The sequence below is a fragment of the Somniosus microcephalus genome, chromosome 3 (assembly GCF_052327205.1).
Source record: "Somniosus microcephalus isolate GS21.2 chromosome 3, FLI_Smic_1.0, whole genome shotgun sequence".
Classification (NCBI taxonomy): Eukaryota; Metazoa; Chordata; class Chondrichthyes; order Squaliformes; family Somniosidae; genus Somniosus; species Somniosus microcephalus.
Window position 1 is genome coordinate 108,346,428 of NC_140989.1, and position 24,066 is coordinate 108,370,493.

The 24,066-nt window shown below is 44.7% G+C and overlaps 1 protein-coding gene across 1 annotated transcript in view; it reads right to left on the bottom strand.

Moving 5' to 3' along the window:
• Positions 1-12,612, bottom strand: part of LOC147121253 (uncharacterized) — a 208,917-nt gene extending 196,305 nt beyond the window's left edge. The window contains exons 1-2 of the mRNA XM_085981466.1: positions 12,234-12,612; positions 10,614-10,710 (exon numbers count right to left, since the gene is read on the bottom strand). Of these exons, the coding sequence (XP_085837592.1) occupies positions 10,614-10,685 (72 nt within the window). The 5' untranslated portion in view covers positions 10,686-10,710; positions 12,234-12,612. The remainder of the gene's footprint in view (positions 1-10,613; positions 10,711-12,233) is intronic.
• Between the last annotated feature and the right edge of the window lie 11,454 nt (positions 12,613-24,066).

Consider the following 24,066-nt stretch of genomic DNA (forward strand, 5'->3'; position numbering starts at 1 on the left):
CCCCACCTGTGACAGAGACTATAGGTCCCGCATTGGACTCGTCAGTCACCTGAGAACTCATTTTTAATGTGGAAGCAAGTCATCTTCAGTTCCGAGGGACTGCCTAAGAAGAAGAAGAAGAATTGTGGTAAGTGTGGAGATGTATTTCATCCGTCTAGGATTCAAGAGAGGACAGTTATTGGTTTTGTATACAGAGATGTCACTGTAAAAGTATTTCAATACCAAATGAATACCAGAGGCTGTCAAATAAATTGGAATAACATTATTTTCTGTGGGCAGCTGCTCTGAAGTAAAATTCAGGGACAAAAGACTTCTGAGAGAGAGCCTGGAAATGGTTCATTCTTATGTTTGCCAGGGGCAAACAGTTATGTGCTCATCTCTCATGGAGGACATGCAGGCAATTAGGAAAAAAACTTGAGGGGGTGTTCTAACATTAAGTGGAAGGTGTGGAGGTAGAGATGTAACACCTTTGGTGGAGGTATTTAGCACCAATATGGTAGCTCAGTTGTAGTGCTTGGCATTCTGGAGACACACGGATGCCCTCCCAATTGATGAGGTGCAGAATATTTCACTGAACAAAACACTAAGTTACATTTTAAATCAGTTGGTTAGTAGCTCTGTGAGGACTGAACAAATGCTCTACATTTTAAACAATAAATCTATAAATAGATGGCAATGAACACTAAGCAAGATTGATGTAGCTGTAAACAAATTGGTAAGCCTGAATTCATCAACAGTGTCTGCAGTGAGCTGGTTAACTAGTTTTATCCAAAAAGGCATTTTGCTATAATTTATAGACTATAAATTCTGTGGGAATGTGACTGAAGCAGCTCTAATTGCCCTCACATTAGGTGGGAAGGAGCCTTTTTCCTGACCTGTCACAATACAGCCCACGCCAACGAGGTCTATCATTCTTCAGCAAATCATGCAATGCCAAACCTGCCTCATTCCTCTCTGTATTTAAGGAAGGATAGGCTTTGTCCTCTCATTCCACTGCCTGTGAGATAAGGCAGTATTTGTATCCCTGTTGCTATGGCAACATTGAGTACCATGGAGGCCAGCAAATAATGCTTCCATCCCTCAAGCAGCAATTACCTTGTCCTTTTTGAGGATGCCCACTGTTGGGCCTTTGAATAAATCTGAGAAGCAGACAAGAGTCTGTATGGCAAACTTGTGTCATCAATTAAGTGTAGATGATGTGAGCTGTCCAAGTTACTAGTTATACTAAGCATAGTATGCCAGAAAGGCTGTTTCTCTCAAAACTTGTTCCTTTCAGGCTCTCCACAGAGTTAATCCATTTTATTTTCCTTCAGGAATAGTGTGCAGTGACTTTCACTATTTTAAAAACAAAGGTGGGAACTGAATAAGAAGGGATGTTGTCATGCGTTTCCATGACAAAGTGCTTAGCAATGATTCTTTGTGTTTTTGATTGATAACTAGTGTGTCATATACTGTACCTGTGAAATGAAGAACATATACTGGAAAGGCCAACCCACAGATAGCAACAATATCACCTCCTAAAGGTCTGGCATTGGGAGGCTCCAATATCAAAATATATTGATAAGACAGAAGACAGAGGTTATATTTTGGATATGAAAGAACTAAAGTCAGTAACTTGTCTTTATGAAATGCATGTAAATGGGAGGGGGGAAAAAAAGCTTTCATTAACATAAGATTTCTCTAAATAAAAAAAAACGGCAAATGCTAGAAATCAAACGAAGACAAAAAATGCACTGAAAAATTTTATTTATTTTAAAATCCTATTTTAGCCTTTAAAATAGAATTATTAAAATAGAATGATGGCAGGGTCTGGTGCATCTGGTCATGTGAGCCAACATTCTCAGCAACTGTTCTGCTCCCCGCTGACCAATTTGGCATATGTAAGGGGCCTAACGCCTACTTTAGATGGCAGGCAAGGGCGCCTGAAACATCTTCAGCGCCAATTGTGGGTCAGATGTCTTTCAGGTGTCCTTGGGGCGCTGGATGGTGGTCCCAGAAATTGGCCCTCATTGTGCCTGTTTTACACTCATAGAACCGGTGCAGCGAGGTCCAATTTCTATCGCACTATGTTTTACTTACATTTTCTGTTATCATTTCAGATTTGCTGCATTTGTAGCTGCTTTTCCCCTCCCCTCACTCTCTATTTTTACCTGTTTCCTCACATTTTTCTATGTTAGGCATTTCCCATGTCTCTTCACCCTCAGTACAGGCAGATTTGGGCTTAGCTGTAATTTCCCCCATGATCAACAAGCCTGTCAACACTCATTGGACTAAGCTCAGGCATAAAGTATGGCTACTTAGAACTATACTGAAGTGTAAATCAGTGCCTACAGGAAGAGAGGGAAGAAAAGAGAGAGAGGGAAGAAAACAGTGGGGAGTAATAACTTGTATTTATATAGCACATTTAATATAGAAAAACATCCCAAGCCACTTTACAGAAGTATAATCAACAAAAATCAACAAGCCAATAAAGGAGATATTAGGAGGAGTGACTAAAAGCTTGGTATGGGGTGTATTTTAAGGAGGAAAGGGAGGTGGAGAGGTGCAGTGGTTAAGTGAGGAAATTCCAGAGCTTAGGTCCTAGACAGCTGAAGGCACGGCCACCAATGATGAGGTGAAGGGATTTCTGGATGCACAAGAGGCTAGAGTCAGAGGATTGTAGAGTTCGAGAGCTGGAGAAGGTTACAGAGTTAGGAAGGGGTGAGGCCATGGATGGATTTGAACGTGAGGATGAGAATTTTAAATCTGAGGAGTTGGGAACTGGGAGCCAGCATAGTTCAGCAAGCACAAAGGCAATGTATGAACAGGACTTTGTGCAGGTTAGGATTTGGGTAGCAGAGCTCAGGTTTATGGAGGGTAGAAGATGGGAGAGCATTGGAATAGTCAAGTTTGAAGGTAACAAAGGCAAGGATGAGGGTTTCAGCAACAGATAAGCTGAGGCAGGGGCAGAGACAGGTGATATTAAGGAAGTGGTCTTTGTGATGCAGAGGGTATAGGGTCAGAAGCTCAGCTCAGGATCAAACAGGACACTGAGGTTGCAAACTGCCTGGTTCAGCCTCAGAAAATGTCCAGAGAGGGGGATGGAGTTTGTGGCGGGTGCCGAGGACAATGTCTTCAGTCTTCTCAATATTTAACTGGAAGAATTGTGGCTCATCCCCATGGGACTAGATAATAGACAAGCAGTCTGACAACACAGAGGCAGCGGAGAGAGGGTGGAGAGATAGAGCTGGGTGTTGTCAGCATACCCATTGTTATGTTCATAAATAAATAGACGTTTTCATTATGAACAGCTAGCTTGAGCTAGTCATTTATTCAGCCATGTGGACTAGTGTACAGGCATCCATCTTGACTACTGCCTTGTGGGTAGCCCCTTACTAAACATATAGCTCCACCTAGTGTACCATTCTAGAATGACATGTTACTGATCATTACATCCCTCTTCCTTAGAGGTTAAACAAAATCAATATCAATCAATCATAATGACATAAACATCTTCACAACAGTCAACACATTTTCAAAGCTTTACTTTATGAACTCTAAGCTTTTCATTCTTTTATTATAGTTTTCTTTGTACTCAAAGATTAAGTCTATCAGGCTTTTTTACTTCACGTGTGGATCTTCTCAGCACAGGTAAGTCTGATGTGTTTTCATGAGAGCCTGTATGTGTTAGATTGTTCTGGTGGTGAGTGACAAGATTCATTTGCGGCATTGTCATCGATTTGCTCTTGGATAGTTTCTTGTGTTTTCAGGAGGGAACGGCGGTTCCTCCTGAGAATCTGTCCTTCCTCAGTTCTAACAGTGTATGACCTTGGTCCTACTTCCTCAAGAACTGTAGCTTTCCTGTTCCATGCATCTGGATCCTCAATCCTGACAACATCATCCCTTGTCAATGGTTTCAGAGTTTTGGATGACTTGTCATAGTGTGATTTCTGTTTCAGCTTTAACAGTTGAAGTCTCTGTCTCAGTTCCTTACTCTGCTTTTCTTTTGCACAGCAGGGTAGCGTGGTGCACAACTTGCGACCCATTAGGAGTTCAGCAGGTGAAGAACCACAGTCTAAAGGGGAGGCTCGGTAGCTCAGCAGGGCGAGATAAGGATCAGACTTGCTTTCTGTTGCTTTCTTCAGTAGCTGTTTGAGAACTTGAACACCTTTCTCTGCCTTACCATTCGACTGAGCATACAGAGGACTGGATATGATGTGTTGAAAGTCATAATGTGCTGCAAACTGTTGCCACTCCTTACAGTTGAAGCACGGACCATTGTCGTTAACGGCAATCCTGGGAATTCCATGTCTGGTGAAGATGGATTTAACATGCATTATGACACTGCTTGCTGATGTGCTTGAGAGCAGCGCCATCTCAGGATAGTTAGAATAGTAGTCAATCACTATTAGATCGTCTTTACCATTCAAATGAAAGAGTTCCATACCAACCTTTTGCCATGGTGCTGTTGGTAAGTCAGCTACTATCATTGGTTCCTTTGCTTGTTTGTTTTGGTGTTTCTGACATGTCTCACATTTGCCTATCATGTTCTCAATGTCCTTACTTATGCCAGGCCAATAAACAGTGTCTCTTGCTCTCCTTTTGCATTTTTCAATTCTGAGGTGTCCCTCATGAATCCTTTTGAGCATGTCTTGACGTAGAGCCTGTGGAATGACTATTCTGTTCTGTTTTAGTAATAGTCCATTTGCGACACTCAACTCTGACCTGATGTGATAGTACTTTGGACAGGAACCTTTTGGCCAACCATGATGAATGTTCTCTATTACTGTTTGTAACATTGTATCTTTTACTGTTTCTTCTGCTATTTGCTTTGATTTTGTGTCTGACACGGGCAGCGCAGCAGTGACCATACTCACATGAACATACACGTCTTCCTCAGTAGAGCTCACATGACTCATTGTGGGTGCTCGGGATAGTGCATCTGCTAACACTATGTGTTTGCCTGGTGTGTAGATCAGTTCAAAGTCATATCTTTGCAGCTTCATCATGAGTTGTTGAATCCTTAGGGACATCTCATTCAGATTTTTTTTTATGATGGCAACCAGTGGGCAGTGGTCTGTCTCAACTGTGAAGGTGGGAAGTCCATATATGTAGCCATGGAACTTTTCTAGTCCAACTACCAAGCCTAGACATTCCTTTTCAATCTGGGCGTATCGACACTCAGAATCAGTCATAGACCTGGAGGCATAGGCAACAGGCTTCCAATCTTCACCCTCTGCTTGTAGCAAGACCACGCCTAGGCCATCTTTTGATGCATCCGTTGACACTTTGATTCTCTTTGTTGGGTCAAAGAAGGTGAGTACAGGTGTGGTTGTCAGCACTGTTTTAAGGTTCATCCACTCTTGTTCATGTCTTTCTGTCCATGCGAACTCATTTGTTTTATGTAGCAGGTCTCGCAGACAGGCTGTCTTGGCTGACAAGTTAGGAATTAACTTTCCAATGAAGTTTATCATCCCCATGATGCGTAGCACTCCTTTTTTGTCAGTGGGTCGGGGCATTTTGTGTATGGCGTTTACTTTTTCCATATCTGGCTCTATTCCTTTACCAGAATGATTATCTCCTAGGAAAGTGACTTCCTGGATGCCAAACTGACACTTGGCTTTGTTGAGCTTCAGTCCATTCCGGTGTATGCTCTGTAGCACTTTAGTCAGTCTCTCATTGTGTTCTTTCGGTATGGAGCCCCAGATGATGATGTCATCAACATAGACCCGAACTCCTTCCAGACCTTCGATTATGTGTTCCATCGCTCTATGAAAGATTTCAGATGCAGATATTATCCCGAAAGGCATTCTGAGGAAACAATACCTGCCAAATGGTGTGTTGAAGGTACAGTATTTGGTGCTCTCTTCATCCAGTTTTAGTTGCCAAAATCCTTGTGAGGCATCGAGCTTTGTGAAGTATCTGGCACTTGACATTTCACTGGTGATTTCTTCTCGCTTGGGAATCTGGTAGTGTTCACGTTTTATGTTTGCATTTAAGTCCTTTGGATCCATGCATACTCTTAGATCATTGTTCTTTTTCTTTACACATACCATGGAGTTAACCCAATCTGTTGGCTCTTCAACTTTCCTGATGACTCCTAGTGTGGTCATTCTGTCCAGTTCTTTCTTGAGCCAGTCACGCAGGGGTGCTGGAACTCTCCGTGGAGCATGTACCACTGGCTGAGCATCCTCCTTTAGCTGGATCTTGTAAGTGGCTGGTAGAACTCCAAATCCTTTGAACACATCCTGGAAATTACTCACAACAGAATCCACCGAGTCATCTGGTCTGCTTATGGCACAGTTTATACGGTAGACTCTCTTGACCAGTTCCAAGTCCTCACAAGCTTTGTCACCCAGTAGTGAATCAAGTCCTTCAGCCACAACAGAAAACATGAGATGATGCACTTTGTCTTTGACTGTCACTTTAAGTCTGCATACACCTAAGCTATCTATTTTCTGTCCATTATAGTTCTTCAGTAGTACTGACTTTTTCTGTATTTTGGGCTTTTCTTTCATATTTTTAATGTCACTCATACTGATTAAGTTTGCTTTTGCCCCAGTGTCTAGTTTCAATGTAACTAATGCTCCATTTTCTTGCAGTGGCATTATCCATTTGTCCCCTTTTACTGCATTAACTTTATGTTCAGCATTGTCCATTCCTGAGGGCTGCTCATTTTCTGTATCCTTTTCGATATTGTCACATGACACCATTCCTACAAAAAATGTCTCACTTAAATCAGTGTCCTCAATCACATTGACTTGTTGCCCTTTCTTTGTTTTTACTTTTGAAAAGCATTGTTTGGCAAAGTGATTCTTTCCATTACATTTTGTGCACATTTTTCCAAACGCTGGGCATTGTCTTGACTGGTGCTGGTGACCACAGCATTTACAATTAAAAGTTCCATCCTCCGATTGCTTTGTATTTCTGTTCTGCCCACATTTCTTCCCCTTGTAGGACACAGCACCGACAGCAGCACTATCACTTACTACAGTCGCATTATTATTAATTTCACTGAAAGTCTTTGCGTGCTGTTGAGCTAGCTCACTGGCATGGCATATTTTCACAGCATCCTCCAATGTTAGTTCAGTTTCTCTCAACAAACATTCCCTGACCTTTTTATCATGAATACCAAACACAATCTGGTCACGAATCATGGATGATTTCAGTTCAGAGAAATTACATGTCTGTGCTTTCAGTTTCAGATCGGTCACAAAGCTATCAAAAGTCTCATTTTGCTGCTGTGTCTGTGAACGGAACACGTACCTCTCATAGGTCTCGTTCTTTTTGGGAGAACAATGTGTATCAAACTTCTTTAGCACATCGTCCATTTTTTCTCTGTCCTCCTCTTGATCAAATACAAATGTATTAAATACCTCTATCACCTGCGGGCCTGCAACCGTGAGCAGCAATGCTATTTTCCTTGCGTCTGGCATCGTACCGAACCCGATGGCGGCAATGTAGAGTTCGAATTGTTGTTTGAAAGTCCGCCAATTGCAGTCGACATTCCCCGTGAGTTTCAAACCCTCCGGTGGCTTCAAATTCTCCATGTCGCGTTTCACAATGTTCAGCAGATATTACCAATCCTGGTACCATGTTATGTTCATAAATAAATAGACATTTTCATTATGAACAGCTAGCTTGAGCTAGTCATTTATTCAGCCATGTGGACTAGTGTACAGGCATCCATCTTGACTACTGCCTTGTGGGTAGCCCCTTACTAAACATACAGCTCCACCTAGTGTACCATTCTAGAATGACATGTTACTGATCATTACAACCCATGGGCCCGATATTTACAGGGAGGTGGGGAGGGTGCGGGGTGAGGCCAAAAACGGCCAAAGAACCCAGCAAGGATGGGGACGTGGGGATCCGGCTGAACTTAACGGCCGGACATCAATATCAATTTTTCAATCCGTTTCCTGCTCGGCAGCCGACTAAATTGACAGGGAAGGAAAATCAGCGGCAGGAGGCTGCAGCCGGGGATCCTTGGGAATGGTCCCCTGCAATCAGGGGGGTGGAAGGTCAGCAATCGCGGCAGGGGAGGAAGAGCTGACTTCACGGCAGTGGGATGAGTTGGAAGATTGGACATCGAGCGGGGGGCGAAGATCGGACATCGCACAGGTGCGAAAATCGGTCCGTGCGGGGGAGAGAGAAGGCATCGGGGGGGGGCTGCTGCAGGAGTGGGGAGTCTGAAGGCTTACTTAAGAGGCCAGGAGGACTACTCCTGCTTCTCCTGGCCCACAAGAAGTGCTGGAAAAGGCACTTAGCTTTTGGAGCCGGCAGCTCCCACCTCTCTTTCACTGCCAGGTTTCCCAACCCCTGGGAAACCAGCGCGGCAGCAGTTAATTTTAAATTGGGCTCCCAATTGCACTGTGGGAGCCCAATTTAAATATGTGAATGATGGACCTGCCTCTCCACTGCAGGATACTCAGACGCCCCGACATCTGCCACAGTAAAACAGCAGTAGATGCGTGCATGACAGGGTAGCATCGCATTTCACGCATTTGACGATTTAACCCTCTCCTGCCCATTATAGGGGGGTTAATATTGAGGCCCATATCGTTGGATGATGTCACCAAGAGGCAGCATGTAGATGTCGAAGAGGGGGTGTCAAGCATAGATCCTTGGGGAACTCTGGAGGAAACATTGTGGAGGTAACAGTGTGGAGGTAACAGTGTGGAGGTAACGGTGTGGAGGTGGGAGCCTGGTTGGCTAAGTAAGAGTGGAACCAAGCAAGGGCAGCCCCACTGAGCTGTACAACGCAGGAATACAGTGTGGTCAATCGTGTCAAAGGCTGTGGAAAGGTCAAGAAGGACAAGGAGGGATAGTGCATTTTGGTCACAGTCACAGAAGATGTTACTTGTGACTTTGATTAGGGTTGCTTCAGTGCTGTGGCAGGCGCAAATGGAGAGGTTCAAACATGGAGTCGAGAAAAAGATGGGCATAGATTTGAACAAATAAAAAAGTGGTTGCACTTGAAAAATTGTTCTTTACTCGAGTAAATCTTTGTACAACTCTAATTGGAACATCCTCAAAATACTGTGTAATCACTGTTGCTTACTAATCAACAAATACTGTAAAATTGCATTGCTTTCTAGTTAAAAACGTAAGAAATAAAGCAACTCATAAATCTGAGTGATTCGGATCATTACTATGCTTTTTGTTCAATTTGTTCACAGTTAATATCCTATTGCAATGTTTATTTTAGCCATTCTACATCCTGCTCTTAATATAAAGCTGCTTCCTTTTTTTAAATTGCTTAGTTTTTAAGCATTAAATTCCCACTTTGGTGTGCTATAATTTTGCTCTTGGGCTAGAGAGGGGAAAAATAATCAGCCAGGATTCCTACTCCTGATCACTGTGTATTGACCCCAGTGGAAAATGGATGCATTCATTCCAGATGAAGACAGGGTCAGGATTGGCTGTGACGCCTCCATGGATGAACTCACTGTTTGAGCTCCCACAAGAAAACTGACCACTTGGGCAAAATGCCAGAAAGCAGCAAGCACCTATGGACCTGTCACCTAACAAGCCAGTGCCTTGAATAGTAATGATGCTTCAAGAGTTGCTGCTTTGGAACCTTGCCAGTGATTTCTGTAAGAGGTACCAAAAAGTGGCATACTTCAATTAATTCACAGAGCCTCTCTCCATTGACCTGGCACCAATGTTCTTGTTCATCAGCCAAGCATCTTTGGTCTCACACAATTGAGTATGCTGTATAATTGATGCTCACTTAGATTTTGTTCATTTCCCAGCCCCTGCTTCACTGTTTAGAAACTTATGTACAGATTACTTTTCTCCCACCCCATTGCTAAATTTAATACTTTCCCACACTTTGTGTGGAGTTTTGAAGGTCTACAAAATAACTACCCCCTGCATTTTATTTGCTGACTGCCTAAATTCTGATGGTATCATTGTACAGATTTCACTGAGTGAGAGCATTCATTGCCCCAATCACAGAAGAGTAATACCTTTGCTCCAATGTAACAGCGTGCCGTATTGAAGAAACATGGAATACTGTGATTGTGTTTAACTTGCATGATACAATACAAACCTTGTGGCATTTTTGTTATGTGTATTCCTCTTGATACACAATCAGGTATGCCATGAAAAGCATCTATGTACAACACAGTAACAGATTATAATCCCATTGATCTCTGTGATTAGGTGAGATACAGTTAAGCAATTTCACTCAGATTTCAAGGTTGGTTGGTGTAGGAAACAGAGTGTCACACTGGTGGGACCATGCTGCATTGGGTGTACATTATTGGGGGCAAAATTAGGAAAAAATTGTTCCATTTGCCTACATAAAAGGTCAATGCACTTCACAGTAATTAACTGTTAACATTGCTTTGAGATGTTCCTGTGAGACGTGATAATACACAAACTAAATGCAAGTGTTTCTTCCTTTTTATTTCCCACCCCAAGTCTGACATCCTTTACCTTAATGAATACATAAAATGTTCTTTTTAGTACATTTATTAAGTACTGTCCACCTTTATCTAATTATTTCAACAAGAGTCCAAATTATTGTTTTATTCTTGCAACCCAATCGAAAATATGCTGTTGTATTGCAGAAGACCAATGGTCATTACTTAGGTTTATTATGTAAATGCAATCACAGGTTCTACCTGTTTCTTGTGCTGAGGTGGGAGGTATGCATCCAAGAGAGAAGGAAGGGTGCTTTTTCTGTGTGTAGACATTTTTAGTCATGGAAAATAAGGACAGCTGTAATGAAAGAAATATTAAAGAATTATAATTTGATATACATTACTGCAGGATTATCAACAGGTATTGGAAAAAATGAGAAGCAGTCAGTCGGAGCAGATGGCTCCCCTTGCTCGTCTCTACTGTCTTCATGTGTTGTGCTTTTCTCCCTCTGAATCTAGTCTCTCCTTTTCTGCTTCTGTCTCTCTATCTATCTTATCTGCTATCTCCTTAAATCTATGTCTTGGTTCTCTTTCCACCCTCTTCTGCTTCTATCTCTCTGTCCTTTGTGTCAGCTATGGCTCAGTTGGTAGCACTCTTGCCTCTGAGTCAGAAGATTGTGGGTTTAAATCCCACTCCAGAGACTTGAGCACAAAAATCTAGGTTGACACTCCAGTGCAGTGCTGAGGGAGTGCTGCCCTGTCAGAGGTGCCGTTTTTCGGATGAAACGTTAAACCGCTCTGCTCTCTCAGGCGAACATAAAAGATCCCATGGCACTATTTTGAAGAAGAGCAGGGGGAGTTATCCTCGGTGTCCTGGCCAATATTTATCCCTCAATCAACATCACGAAAACAGATTATCTGGTCATTATCACATTGCTGTTTGTGGGAGCTTGCTGTGTGCAAATTTCCTACATTACAACAGTGACTACACTTCAAAAGTACTTTATTGGTTGTAAAGCGCTTTGGGACATCCGGTGGTCGTGAAAGGTGCTATATAAATGCAAGTCTTTCTTTCTTTAGGTGTTTGATGGTGCACGGCATGGCATGGTGTGGCACGGCATGGTGTGGCATGGCGAGTATTGAACCTTAATTATAACAAGGTGTGGTGTGGCATAGTATGGTGTGGTGAGGCGAGGTATGATGTGGCGTGGCATCACATGGTGTAGTGTGGAGTGGCGTGGTGAGGCGTGGTATGATGTGACGTGGCATCACATGGTGTAGTGGCATGATGTGGCATGGTACGATGTGGCAAGGACAGGAGCAAGAAAACAACTGCAGGCTGCCTTTGAAGTAGGGATTGTGGGGTAATTGTGGCCCACAGCAGTGCCTGAGTTTATATGTGCTCCAAGCTAGCCAGCAGAGAATCACAAAATTTCGTCAGTCGGGTATTTTAACATAAATGTATATTTTATGAATAAATTACACATTTGCAATTAATTTTAGACATACGTTTTTGAAGAAAATCTACCTTCGACAAAACAATTATCATTTTAGTTGAAAATCAAATCATATTTGGATGTATTTAGGTCGACATGCCCTTTTATTCGGTAATGGACATTATAACGATAACATTCAATGTATCAAAAAGAATACGTGAGGTTGGTAAGGACACCAAACTGTGCCTCAGGGAGTCTGTCTCAAAGTTTTCCTATGTCAGAAAACAAGTGAATTAAGGGGAGAGTGTCAGGGGTAAAAGAGGGGAAACGTGGGGTGGCTTGAAACCAAACCCTCCGCCAAACAAAGAGAAAATAATCAAAACAGACCGATATATAACAAGAAATTTGCCCTCGGCCAGTAGCTCATGTGAATCCTTGTACTTACCCAAAGCGGGGCCGAGCAGTCAACTTCCGCAAGGTTGTTGCTCTGGGTGACTGGAGACGCTGCATTGACGGGATCCCGCCTCCTCCCCGGACAATGCTGTGACCAGCTGCACTCCGGTATTCTTGGTTTTAAAGGGAACGATGTTATTTTAATATTGCTGCACGCTGCCGGGTGGGTGCCCGAGCACTTCCTCCCCGGGCCACTGCTAGTGACTGGAGTCCTTGTTCTTTTTATAGTTAAGGTTCAATACTCGCTTTCCCATTAGGACTGGAGAAAATAGTAACTTTGTTTCAGGGTTAGGAATTCGGATCCCCATCAGAAACGGTAATCAAATGACCCCATTTGTCCAGCCTTTTCTCCCTCCAAATAACCTTGTGAGTGATTTACTAATTTAGATAATAAAAATATTTATTTTTCCTAGTGGCTTGTTTTTCTAGTTCTATTATTTGAGCCTTGCATAACATCTTGAGGACTCGCCACCTTATCACTGTAAATGTTGAAAAGCACGAGTCTATTTTCATTAATTATGGTTAGATATTCCCTACAATCAATGATCGTCTGTCTCCGAACTTCTATATTGGTGTTATCTGGAGTCTCAGTTTCATTGGCCCAGTACTTGCTGGAGCGCAGCCGTGTCCACGGGGGACATAGAGGGCTGCTTTTGGGCCTCTGCATTCTAATTTGCATTCATTCAATTTGGTCATTTGCATTATAATTTCTTTAAAACGTATCAGTCCCTCTTAGCCATCTGTGACAAATGTTCAAATCTAAAAATGTCATTGTTAAACTGGTTTCTGGTAAGGAATCCAGGAAGACTATATTCTGTTAATGGTTCTCTCCCAGCCTGGCCTCTTAATCGATTTACTCAGCAGGTCAGGCAACATCCGTGGAGAGAAATTTGAGTTGACGTTTCGGGTCGAACCCTTCTTCAAAACTGGCTATCGTACTAGTGTTTGGTTCACTGCCACACCTCTTCTAGGAATGCCTACCTTGAAGAAGTTCTGCTCTTCTCTTCGACGGGATCTCCGTTTGGCTCTTCAACCTTGTTCGCAGCCCTGCCTTCGATCTATTTTCTTTTCTTTCCAGTTTTGAAGAAGGGTTCGACCCGAAACGTCAACTCAAATTTCTCTCCACGGATGTTGCCTGACCTGCTGAGTTTTTCCAGCATTTTCTGTTGTTATTTCTGTTAATGGGGTGGGGAGTAATTTAATTTGAGGGCTTCTTATGTCTTCTCTTATGAACCTCATTGGAAGTCTGAAGATACTGGCTTTAACTTGCCTTTAAGAGGTTTTGATAGTAGAGTACAAGAAAGAAAGAGTAGATATGGAGAAAGTGTTTCAACTGGCAGGAGGGTCGGTAATCAGAGGACACAGATTTAAGATAATTGGCAAAAGAAGGGGGGGAGATGAGAATTTTTTTAATGCAGCAACTTGTTATAATCTGGTATGCACTACCTAAAAGGATGGTGGAAGCAGATTCAATGGTAACTTTCAAAAGGGAATTGAATATACAGATGAAAAGGCAGCACTTGCAGGGCTGCGTGGAAAGAGCAGGGGTGTGGGATTAATTGGATAGCTCTTTCAAAGAGCCAGCACAAGCACAATTAGGCTCCTTCTATGCTGTAAGACTATGACCAATAGTCTATCTTCATAACCAATGAAATTTAAGGATTTGAATGGTTAGCAAAGCTCTGAAGTGGCAGCTTGGACATCTGATATTATTTAAATGAAGTTTATTAAAATATCACTGAATTTCAAGTTATATGGGGAACAGATAGAGTAGATAGAGAGAAACTATTTCCGCTGGTTGGGGATTCTAGGACTAGGGGGCATAGTCTAAAAATTAGAGCCAGACCTTTCAGGAGTGAAATTAGGAAACACTTCTACACACAAAGGGTGATAGAAGTTTGGAACTCTCTTCTGCAAATCGCAATTGATGCTAGACCAATTGTTAATTTTAAATCTGAAATTGATAGCTTTTTGTTAACCAAAGGTATTAAAGGATATGGGCCAAAGGTGGGTATACGAAGTTAGGTCGCAGATCAGCCATGATCTCATTGAATGGCGGAACAGGCTCGAGCAGCTGAATAGCCTACTTCTGTTCCTACGTTCCATATTTGTTCAAGTGCCCAGTCACTCTATTCCTAATGATAGATTCTAGTAGCTTCCCCACAACTGATGTTAAACTGACTGGCAGTCTTTGGCAGGACCTCATAGGCTCCAAAACCCAGAGGACATCAGCCAAAATTGCCTAAGCAGTCAGAGCAGGGAAGTGAGCTGCCTGCCTCTACCTCTGCTGAAGCCATAGGGGTTGCATTTCATAGGAGTAGCAGAAAGAGAAAAAAGACACAATTGTAGATGCACAAGGGTATGCACATGGGTGTGTTATAAAATGTTAGAGGATTAAGTTTCTGTTGAAGTTATGAGCCACGTAAAATTATTTCTTTGCACCACTTTCCCGTCTTGTCCATTTTTGCCTGCTACCTGGGAAGTGGCCTTGTCAGTTGGAGTGAATGGTAAGACATTACTGCCCACCTGCTCGCAAACCCGCACACTCTGCAACGTACAAATTCAGTCCAATTGTCTACATCAGAGAACAGAGTGCTACCAACTTTGTAGGCTAGAAACCTGTAAATATGACTGATGTCCCACTGATAGTTAAAGTCATAACAGCCTTGAAGTTCGATGCCATAGGATTTTTCCAATGCCTACCGGGGAAACAGGATTTTTCATCTATGGTGCTGTTCTCATGGAACAAGGTGCCATGTAGCTCTCTGTATACGCATGAACCATGAATACTTGAACAGAAATTTGGTCCTATCATGTTTAAGTCAAAATGAATGCCATACTGGATTACGAATCCACAGGTTGACTCATGTCACCTCAATGTCTGCAGAATAGACAAATTCTTACCTGGTCCTTACCTGGTCTGGCCTATATGTGACTCCAGACCCACAGCAATGCAGTTGACTCTTAACTGCCCTCTGAAATGGCCCAGCAAGCCACTCCATTGTAACAAATCGCTATGAAAACAATAATAAGAATAAAACCGGACGGACCACCCGGCATCGACCTCAGCTTCAGACACGACAATGGCACACCCAGCCCAGTCGACCCTGCAAAGTTCACCTCACTAACATCTGGGGACTTGTGCCAAAATTGGGAGTGCTGTCCCACAGACTAGTCAAGCAACAGCCTGACATAGTTATACTCACAGAATCATACCTTTCAGCCAATGTCCCAGATTCCTCCATCACCATCCCTGGGTATGTTCTGTCCCACTGGCAGGACAGACCCACCAGAGGTGGTGGCACAGTGGTATACAGTCAGAACGGAGTGGGCCTGGGAGTCCTCAACATTGACTCCAGACCCCATGAAGTCTAATGGCTTCAGGTTAAGCACGGGCAAGGAAACCTCCTGCTGATTACCACCTATCACCCTTCCTCAGCTGATGAATCAGTACTCATCCATGTTGAACACCACTTGGAAGAAGCACTGAGAGTAACAAGGGCACAGAATGTGCTCTGGGTGAGGGACTTCAACATCCATCACCAAGAGTGGCTCGGTAGCACCACTACTGACCGATCTGGCCGAGTCCCCAACACAAGACTACATGCATGCTAAACAGCGAAAGCAGCATGCTGCAGACAGAGCTAAGCGATTCCACAATCAACAGGTCAGATCAAAGCTCTGCAGGCCTGCCACATCAGTTGTGAATGGTGATGGACAATTAAACAACTAATGGGGGGGAGAAGGCTCCAGGAATATTCCCATCCTGAATGATGACAGGCCAGGACACGAGTGCAAAAGGCAAAGCTGAAGCGTTTGCAATCATCTTGGCCTCCTCCTGAGGTCCACACCATCAAAGAAGCCAGTCTTCAGCCAATTCGATTCACTCCACGTCATATCAAGAAATGGCTGAGCACACTGGATATAGCAAAGGCTATGGGCCCGGACAACATCCTGGCTGCCATACTGAAGACTTGTGCTCCAGAACTAGCCGCGCCTGTAGCCAAGCTGATTCAGTACAGCTACAACACTGGCATCTACCCGATAATGTGGAAAACTGCCCAGGTATGTCCTGTCCACAAAAAGCAGGACAAATCCAATCCAGCCAATTACCACCCCATTAGTCTACTCTCAATCATCAGCAAAGTGATGGAAGGTGTCATTGACAGTGCTATCAATCAGCACTTACTCACCAATAACCTGCTCATCGATGCTCAGTTTGGGTTCCACCAGGACCACTAGGCTCCAGCCCTCATTACAGCCTTGGTCCAAACATGGACAAAAGAGCTGAATTTCAGAGGTGAGGTGAGAGTGACTGCCCTTGACATCAAGGCAGCATTTGACCGAGTGTGGCATCAAGGAGATCTAGTAAAATTGAAGTCGATGGGAATCAGAGGGAAAACTCTCCACTGGCTGGAGTCACACCTAACACAAAGGAAGATGGTTGTGGTGGTTCAAGGTCATTCATCTCAGCCCCAGGACATCGCTGCAGGAGTTTCTCAGGGCAGTGTCCAAGGCCCAATCATCTTCAGCTGCTTCATCAATGACCTTCCCTCCATCATAAGGTCAGAAATGGCGAAGTTTGCTGATGATTGCAGTGTGTTCAGTTACATTCGCAACTCCTCAGATAATGAAACAGTCCATGCCCAAATGCAGCAAGACCTGGGCAACATTCAGGCTTGGGCTGATAAATGGCAAGTAACATTCGTGCTACACAAGTGCCAGGCAATGACTATCTCCAACAAGAGAGAGTCTAACCACTTCTTTACATTCAATGGGATTACCATCGCCGAATCATCCACCATCAACATCCCGGGGGTCACGATTGACCAGAAATCTAACTGGACCAGCCACATAAATACTGTGGCTACAAGAGCAGGTCAGAAGCTGGGAATTCTGCAGTGAGTGACTCTCCTCCTGACTCCCCAAAGCCTTTCCACCAACTACAAGGCACAAGTCAGGAGTGTGATGGAATACTCTCCACTTGCCTGGATGAGTGCCGTTCCAGCAACACTCAAGAAGCTCGATACCATCCAGGACAAAGGAGCTCACTTGATTGGCACCCCATCCACCACCTTAAACATTCACTCCTTCCACCACCAGTGCACCTTGGCTGCAGTGTGTACCATCTACAAGATGCACTGCAGCAACTCACCATGGCTTCTTCGGCAGCACCTCCCAAACCCATGACCTCTACCACCTAGAAGGACAAGGGCAGCAGGCATTTGGGAACACCATCACCTGCAAGCTCCCCTCCAAGTTACACACCATTCTGACTTGGAAATATATCGCAGTTCCTGCATCGTCGCTGGGTCAAAATCCTGGAACTCCCTCCCTAACAGCACTGTGGGAGTACCTTCACCAGAAGGACTGCAGTGGTTCAAGAAGGCAGCTCACCACCACCTTCTCAAGGGCAATTAGGGATGGGCAATAAATGCTGGCCCACATCCCAGGGACGAATAAAAAAAAAAATTCTTGGTCAAGAATGAATTAACATAAAGGCTCTTTTGCCAAATATAAACAAACGTAGGACAGGTCAACACCAGCTGGCCCATCAAGCCTGTTCTATTCTGTCATGGTGTGATTTCTACTCACTATCACTCCCATCATCTGCCCCCACCAACGCAATCTTCTGGGAGAGGCAAATAAACAGAAAAAAGTCCTTAGACTAATTTAGGAAAAAACTCTAGGATATTCCTCTTTGACCCCCCAAAAGGAATCAAACAAGTTCCAGGAGATCACAGTGACTGGGAGATTCCCCAATATTAACCTCCCTTCTATATGCAGTTATGTTGGCCACACTCAGGAACTCACCCAGTTCCCTTTTTAATGCTTGCAGCAAATCTGCGCTCACTGTGTACATACCACACTTACTTTCCTTGTCCCTTTAATCTCCTTGTTTTTGATCACATCACCACGGTGCATGCATGCCTGTACCAGATTCCTGATCATGTCCTGTCTTCCAAGCATCGTAACTGAGGTTTGTACCGGCTTCAATAAAAGGATAGGGTTTGCTGACTCGCTGTGCTCGATACCATAGCTGCTCATTATGATAGTTAGTTAAGTATAAATGCTATCACAAAGCTTTCGAGCAAATTAACCCTTTCTTACAACTGCATGTGCTGGCAAATTTTTCCAGAGTTTGACAACTCTTTGATGGTGATGGAAAGTTTAAAGGGGGTGGGTAACCCACAAGAGCCTTGATGCTGATGTTTGCGTGATGTAGTCCGGCTACAGTGATGTGCACTCCAGAGTGAAAGACCTACCAGAGCGTCTCTGGATTCTAGCTTATCTATGTAAGGAAAAGAAAACACAAAATGAGTACAAACACAGGTTTCCCATTTGCAGATATATATCAGTGTGTGTTGTCAAGTGGTACAATCCAGATGTGTGCTGCCCTGCAACCTCTGCTCCTTGATTTCTTCCAAGGCTTCAGCATTTAGATTGTCCATAATTGCCTCCTCATAGGGCAGACAGAGTTGCAGCACACAACCTGGTATTGAAGGCCAACTTCTCCTGCAAACACTGGAGAGCCAGCATTTATTATGTATGCACCATGCCGTGACCTTGGATGGATTCAATCTTGGGAATGTGTCAGCTTGTCTGTCCTTGTGCACTTATTCCTACCATTCGCATTTGCACATGGATCTCATCTAGCTCCCTCTGCAATATCGTTCTTCTGTATTCTGAAAGTCATGCATGCACCTTGCAAGGACAATATAGCTTGCATGTATGAGTATAGCTGCCCTATGGCATTAGTGTTATGTCCGTGTATAAGACACAGACTGCGGAGAACGGTACAATAGGTGTTTACTCAACGTGGCTCAGACTGCAACTGATCTGTACAGATTACTACTCAGCGTTATATACAGGTGTGGTCACTGCCGGTACTACAGTATACATGAGCTGTAAAAAGTAGTTCCCCCCTTAAAAGGTACATACATTACAATTCCTCCCCTTTTAGATTAACAGTACCATAACACTCATTTAACAATTAAATATCAAACTAATTACAATTAACACTGTTAACATGCAACATTAGCTGAAAATAGTCTATTTATAAATTCAGTCTTTGGGGAGGCTTCCTGATCCTTTCTGGATAGCGCCTTTCCCGAGTGTCTTGCTATTGGTGCGGAGGCGATTCTGGCCCCCTGTCGTCGGTTGGTTCATCAGCTTCCGATGCTACTGTTTCTGGGGTAGATGCTACCTGTACGTCGGGTTCATCACCAGGTACGTATGGGCGAGGCATGGGGTTGACTTGTTCCTGTGACTCTAGGATCTGGTCAGCATGGCATCTCACGATGCTCTCCCCAACGTCCACTGTGTACATTAGTGGGCCCTGCCATGTGCATATCATTCCTGGCTGCCATTTTTCTGTTCAGTAGTCGTGGGCCAAGACTGGTTGCCCTATATTGAAGCTCCTTGTTGGCTTCTCATGGATGTGCTGGAATTGCTTACTCTCAACATCTCTTCGTACGTTTGGTCTGAGCAAATCCAGGCGAGATCTTAACCTTCGGTTAAAGAACATCATGGCTGGGGCCTGGTTGGTGACTGCATGTGTCGCATTCCGGTAGGCGAACAGGAAATTGTCCACCTTGTGCTGCAGCGGAATGTTGTCATTGTACATAGCCTTTATTGCCTTCTTAAAGGTTTGTACGAACCTCTCAGCCAATCCATTTGTGGCTGGATGATACGGGGCGGATGTGTAATGCCTTACCCCATTCTTTTTCAAGAACCTCCGGAACTCTTCGGACACAAACTGTGGTCCGTTGTCGGAGCAAATCTGTTCTGGCAAGCCATTCCTGGCAAAAATGGTCCGTAGGACTGCAATAGTTTTCTCCATGGTGGTGGAAGACATTTTGATGACCTCAGGCCATTTCGAGTGCGCATCCACGGCTATTAAAAACATTGAGTCCATGAATGGACCAGCAAAATCAATATGCACCCATTGCCATGGAGATGAGGGCCACTCCCATGGGTGTAGAGGGGCCTGTGGTGGTGCATTTTGGACTTTCTGGCATCCTGAGCAGCTCTTGGTCAGGTCCTCGATTTGTTTATCGATTCCCGGCCACCACACATAAGCCCTGGCTAGGCTTTTCATTTTTACCCCTCCCAGATGACCCTCATGAAGCTCATTGAGCACTCTATCCCTTAACTTGGGTGAAATTACCACTCGGGATCCACACATCAAGGTCCCCCGGCACACTGACAGCTGTTCTCTCCTTGTCGAGAATGCTGGCAACAGTGAGTCGCCATGTGCTGGCCATCCCTCCACCGTCAAATCATATACCCGAGACAGTGTCGGGTCATTTCGGGTTTCCTTTTCGATACAAGCGTTAGTTACCGGTAGGTATTCAACTATAGTCGAATGGAATATTTCGACAGGATCCACTGCTGGTGCTTCCTCCGCAGTAGGCAGTGGCAGGCGTGATAGCCCATCAGCATTTCCATGCTGTTTCGTGCCCTTATATTCAATCTCATAGTGGTGCGCCCCTAGAAAAAGTGACCATCTTTGTAGTCGTTGCGCAGTCATCACCGGAACGCCCTTCTTCGGATTAAAAATGGAGACAAGAGGCTGGTGATCAGTCAGCAAGGTGAATTTCTGCCCGTGCAGATAGTGATTGAACTTTTTCACTCCCCACACTAGGCTGAGGGCCTCCCTGTCAATCTGGGCGTAGTTACGCTCGGCTGAGGTTAGTGATCGTGATGCAAAGGCTATTGGCCTCTCTGAGCCATCCGAGAATTTGTGCGACAGCACCGCTCCAATGCCATAGGGTGACGCATCACATGCCAACCGAATTGGTAATGCCGGGTTGTAATGGGCCAATACCTCTTTCGATGTGATTAGTGTTTTGCTCTTCTGGAAAGCTCGTCTACATTCGTCACTCCACTTCCATGGCACCCCAGTTTGCAGTAGGGTGTTCAGTGGGTGTAGTATTGTAGACAAATTTGGCAAGAACTTATGGTAGTAGTTTACCAGCCCGAGAAATGGCCTCATTTGTGACACATTTTCCGGTGCTGGAGCCTTGACTACTGCCTCAATCTTCTCTGGGGACTTATGTAACCCCTCTATCGATAACGTGGCCACAATACGAGATCTGTTTTCTAAAAAACTCACATTTGGGGCGGTTAGCTCGGAGCCCATATTCCTGCAATCTAGTGAGCACCTGCTCCAGGTTGGCAAGGTGATCACTATCATTTTCGCCCGTGACCAGGATGTCGTCCAAATAACACTGGGTCCCTGGGATCCCTTGCAGGACTTGTTCCATTGCACTCTGCCAATTAGCCGGAGCTGATGCTACCCCGAATACCAGCCGGTTGTATTGGTAGAGACCTTTATGGGTGTTGATTGTGAGGTATTTTTTTGATGCTTCTTCTACCTCCATTTGCAGATACGCCTGGGCCAGATCAATCTTAGTGAAACGTTTCCCTCCAGATAACGAGGCGAAAATATCTTCAATCCGCGGAAGTGGCTATTGTACGGTGTGAAGGACTGGGTTCACTGTTACCTTAAAGTCCCACAGATGCGAACCTTCCTTGGTTCCCCAGGCATGCTGCTCAATGACTTTTTCATCACAGGGACGATGGGTGTAGCCCACTCGCTCCAGTCTACCTTGGACAGTACACCTGAACGTTCCAGACTCTCCAGCTCTGCTTCGACGGCTGGGCGGATCGCATAAGGTACCGGTCTGGCCATAAAACATTTTGGGCTTGCGTTTTCTTCAATTTTAATCGTTGCTGTCATGCCTTTTAGTGTTCCGAGTCCTTGCTGGAACACTTCTTTCGCGTCAGTTAGGATCTTTGACAGTCGCCCAGGTGTGACGTCGTCATCCTTTTTGTCAGCCACAGTCAGTGCCTGTATGGAATGCCAATCCAGTTATATTTTCCGGATCCATTCACGTCCCAGTAATGGTGGTCCTCCATCTTGCAATACATACAGGTCTAGTTTTGGTGTTTCCTTACCGTTATATATAACGGTCACCCTTATTTTTCCTTTGGGGTAGACTTTTTTGCCCCATGTACGTCTTCAAAATAATTTTTGTGTCTCTCAGGGGTATGTGTGAGAATAGCCGCTCGTAGTCCCATCGGTTTATGACTTAGGGCTGATCCTGTGTCCAATTCCATCTTTACCTGGACTCCTGCTATCTTGAGAGTGACCCAAATGGTTCGGTGATCCTCCATTGTGATCATATTATGTAGTTTCAGACAACTCAGTTCCCTGCTTTCAGAGTCGTTATCACTCTTTTGTTCATCTGAACTATTCTCCGTCATCTTATGTACCTTCTGGTACTTTCCTTTGGTAGGTTTCTTATTGCTGGTTTTCTTTCCCGACCTGCAGACTCGTGCTATGTGTCCTACTTTTCCACACTGTCTGCACACTTTGTCTTTGAACCAGCAATCATTCTGGTCGTGTGTTGTTCTGCCGCAGCGATAGCACTTCTCTGTTCCATATGACATTTCGTTTGTGCCATATTCTTGCGGTCTCTGTTGTATCTCTGCAGCGCCCCGTGCTGCTGCTTCATATGATACCGCAATGCTGAAAGCCTTTTCCAGCGTAAGGTCCTTTTCAGATAAAAGCCGTTTCTGGGTTCCTTCACTTTGAAGCCCACACACAAACTTGTCCCTTAAGGCATCTGTCAGTCCCGCTCCAAACTGGCAGTGTTTCGATAGTTTGCGCAGTTCTGTTAAATAATCAGCATTGCTTTCATCCTTATGCTGGTTCCGTTTGTGAAACTTGAATCTTTCTGCTATCAGCAGCGGTGTGGGGTTTAAATGTTCCTTTAGTATCGTTACTATGTCTTCAAAACTCTTTTCCATTGGCTTCGTTGGGTTTACTGGATTTCGTAATAAACCATACGTCTTTGCACCCATTAAATTTAACAATACCGATGCTTTCTTGTCATCTGACACCCCATTTGACTTGCAGTACACCTCTATTCGTTCGACATATGTAGTCCAATCTTCGACTTCATTGTCAAATGCGGTGATACTGCCACTCTTCGGCATTTTGGGTGTGGTTTAAATGGCGTCTCCCGCACTTTCCTTCCTCCCCCGCTGCTGCCGACGCCGCTCCCGGCGGTTCTCGTGGCAATGGCGGTGCCCTGTAGGTTTCGCGCGCTTCTCCTGCGCTGCTGCCAACACCGCTCTCGGCGGTCCTTGTGGCAATGGCGGTGCCTTGCGGGTTTCTGCGCGTCTCTCTCTCCCTCTCTCCGATGCTGCTTGGCCCCTGAACACCGGCTGCGCCCTGTGCGCTCTGCCCTCTCTCTCTCTCCCCCGTCGACGCTGCTCGGCCCTTTGCTGTGCCGCTCGGTTGGGCTCTAGCCCGCCGCTGTCCGGGAAGGGTCTGCGCACTACCTGTTGCCAGCCCGTTTCGCTGGACCACCTCGACTGGAAAGCCAAGCCTGGCTCTCGACAGCCTCCCCCGCAATTCTCGTGTCTCTGCTGGATGACTGGGCGGTTGCCCGTGGTCGACGCCCGAGTCTCTGACCTTGACCTCCAATCCACTGATCTCCAGGAACGAATCCCCGGGAGGTGATGCAGAGTTGCAGGTAGGTTCGAACCTGCCTCGTCGCCAATGTTACGTCCGTGTATAAGAAGACACAGACTGCGGAGAACGGTACAACAGGTGTTTACTCAATGTGGCTCACACGGGAACTGATCTGTACAGATTACTACTCAGCGTTATGTACAGGTGTGGTCACTGCCGGTACTACAGTATACATGAGCTGTAAAAAGTAGTTCCCCCCTTAAAGGTACATACATTACAATTAGGTCCTCCTATAATTCACCAGAATAACTGCAGTTGGGAACTTGTGATGACATTT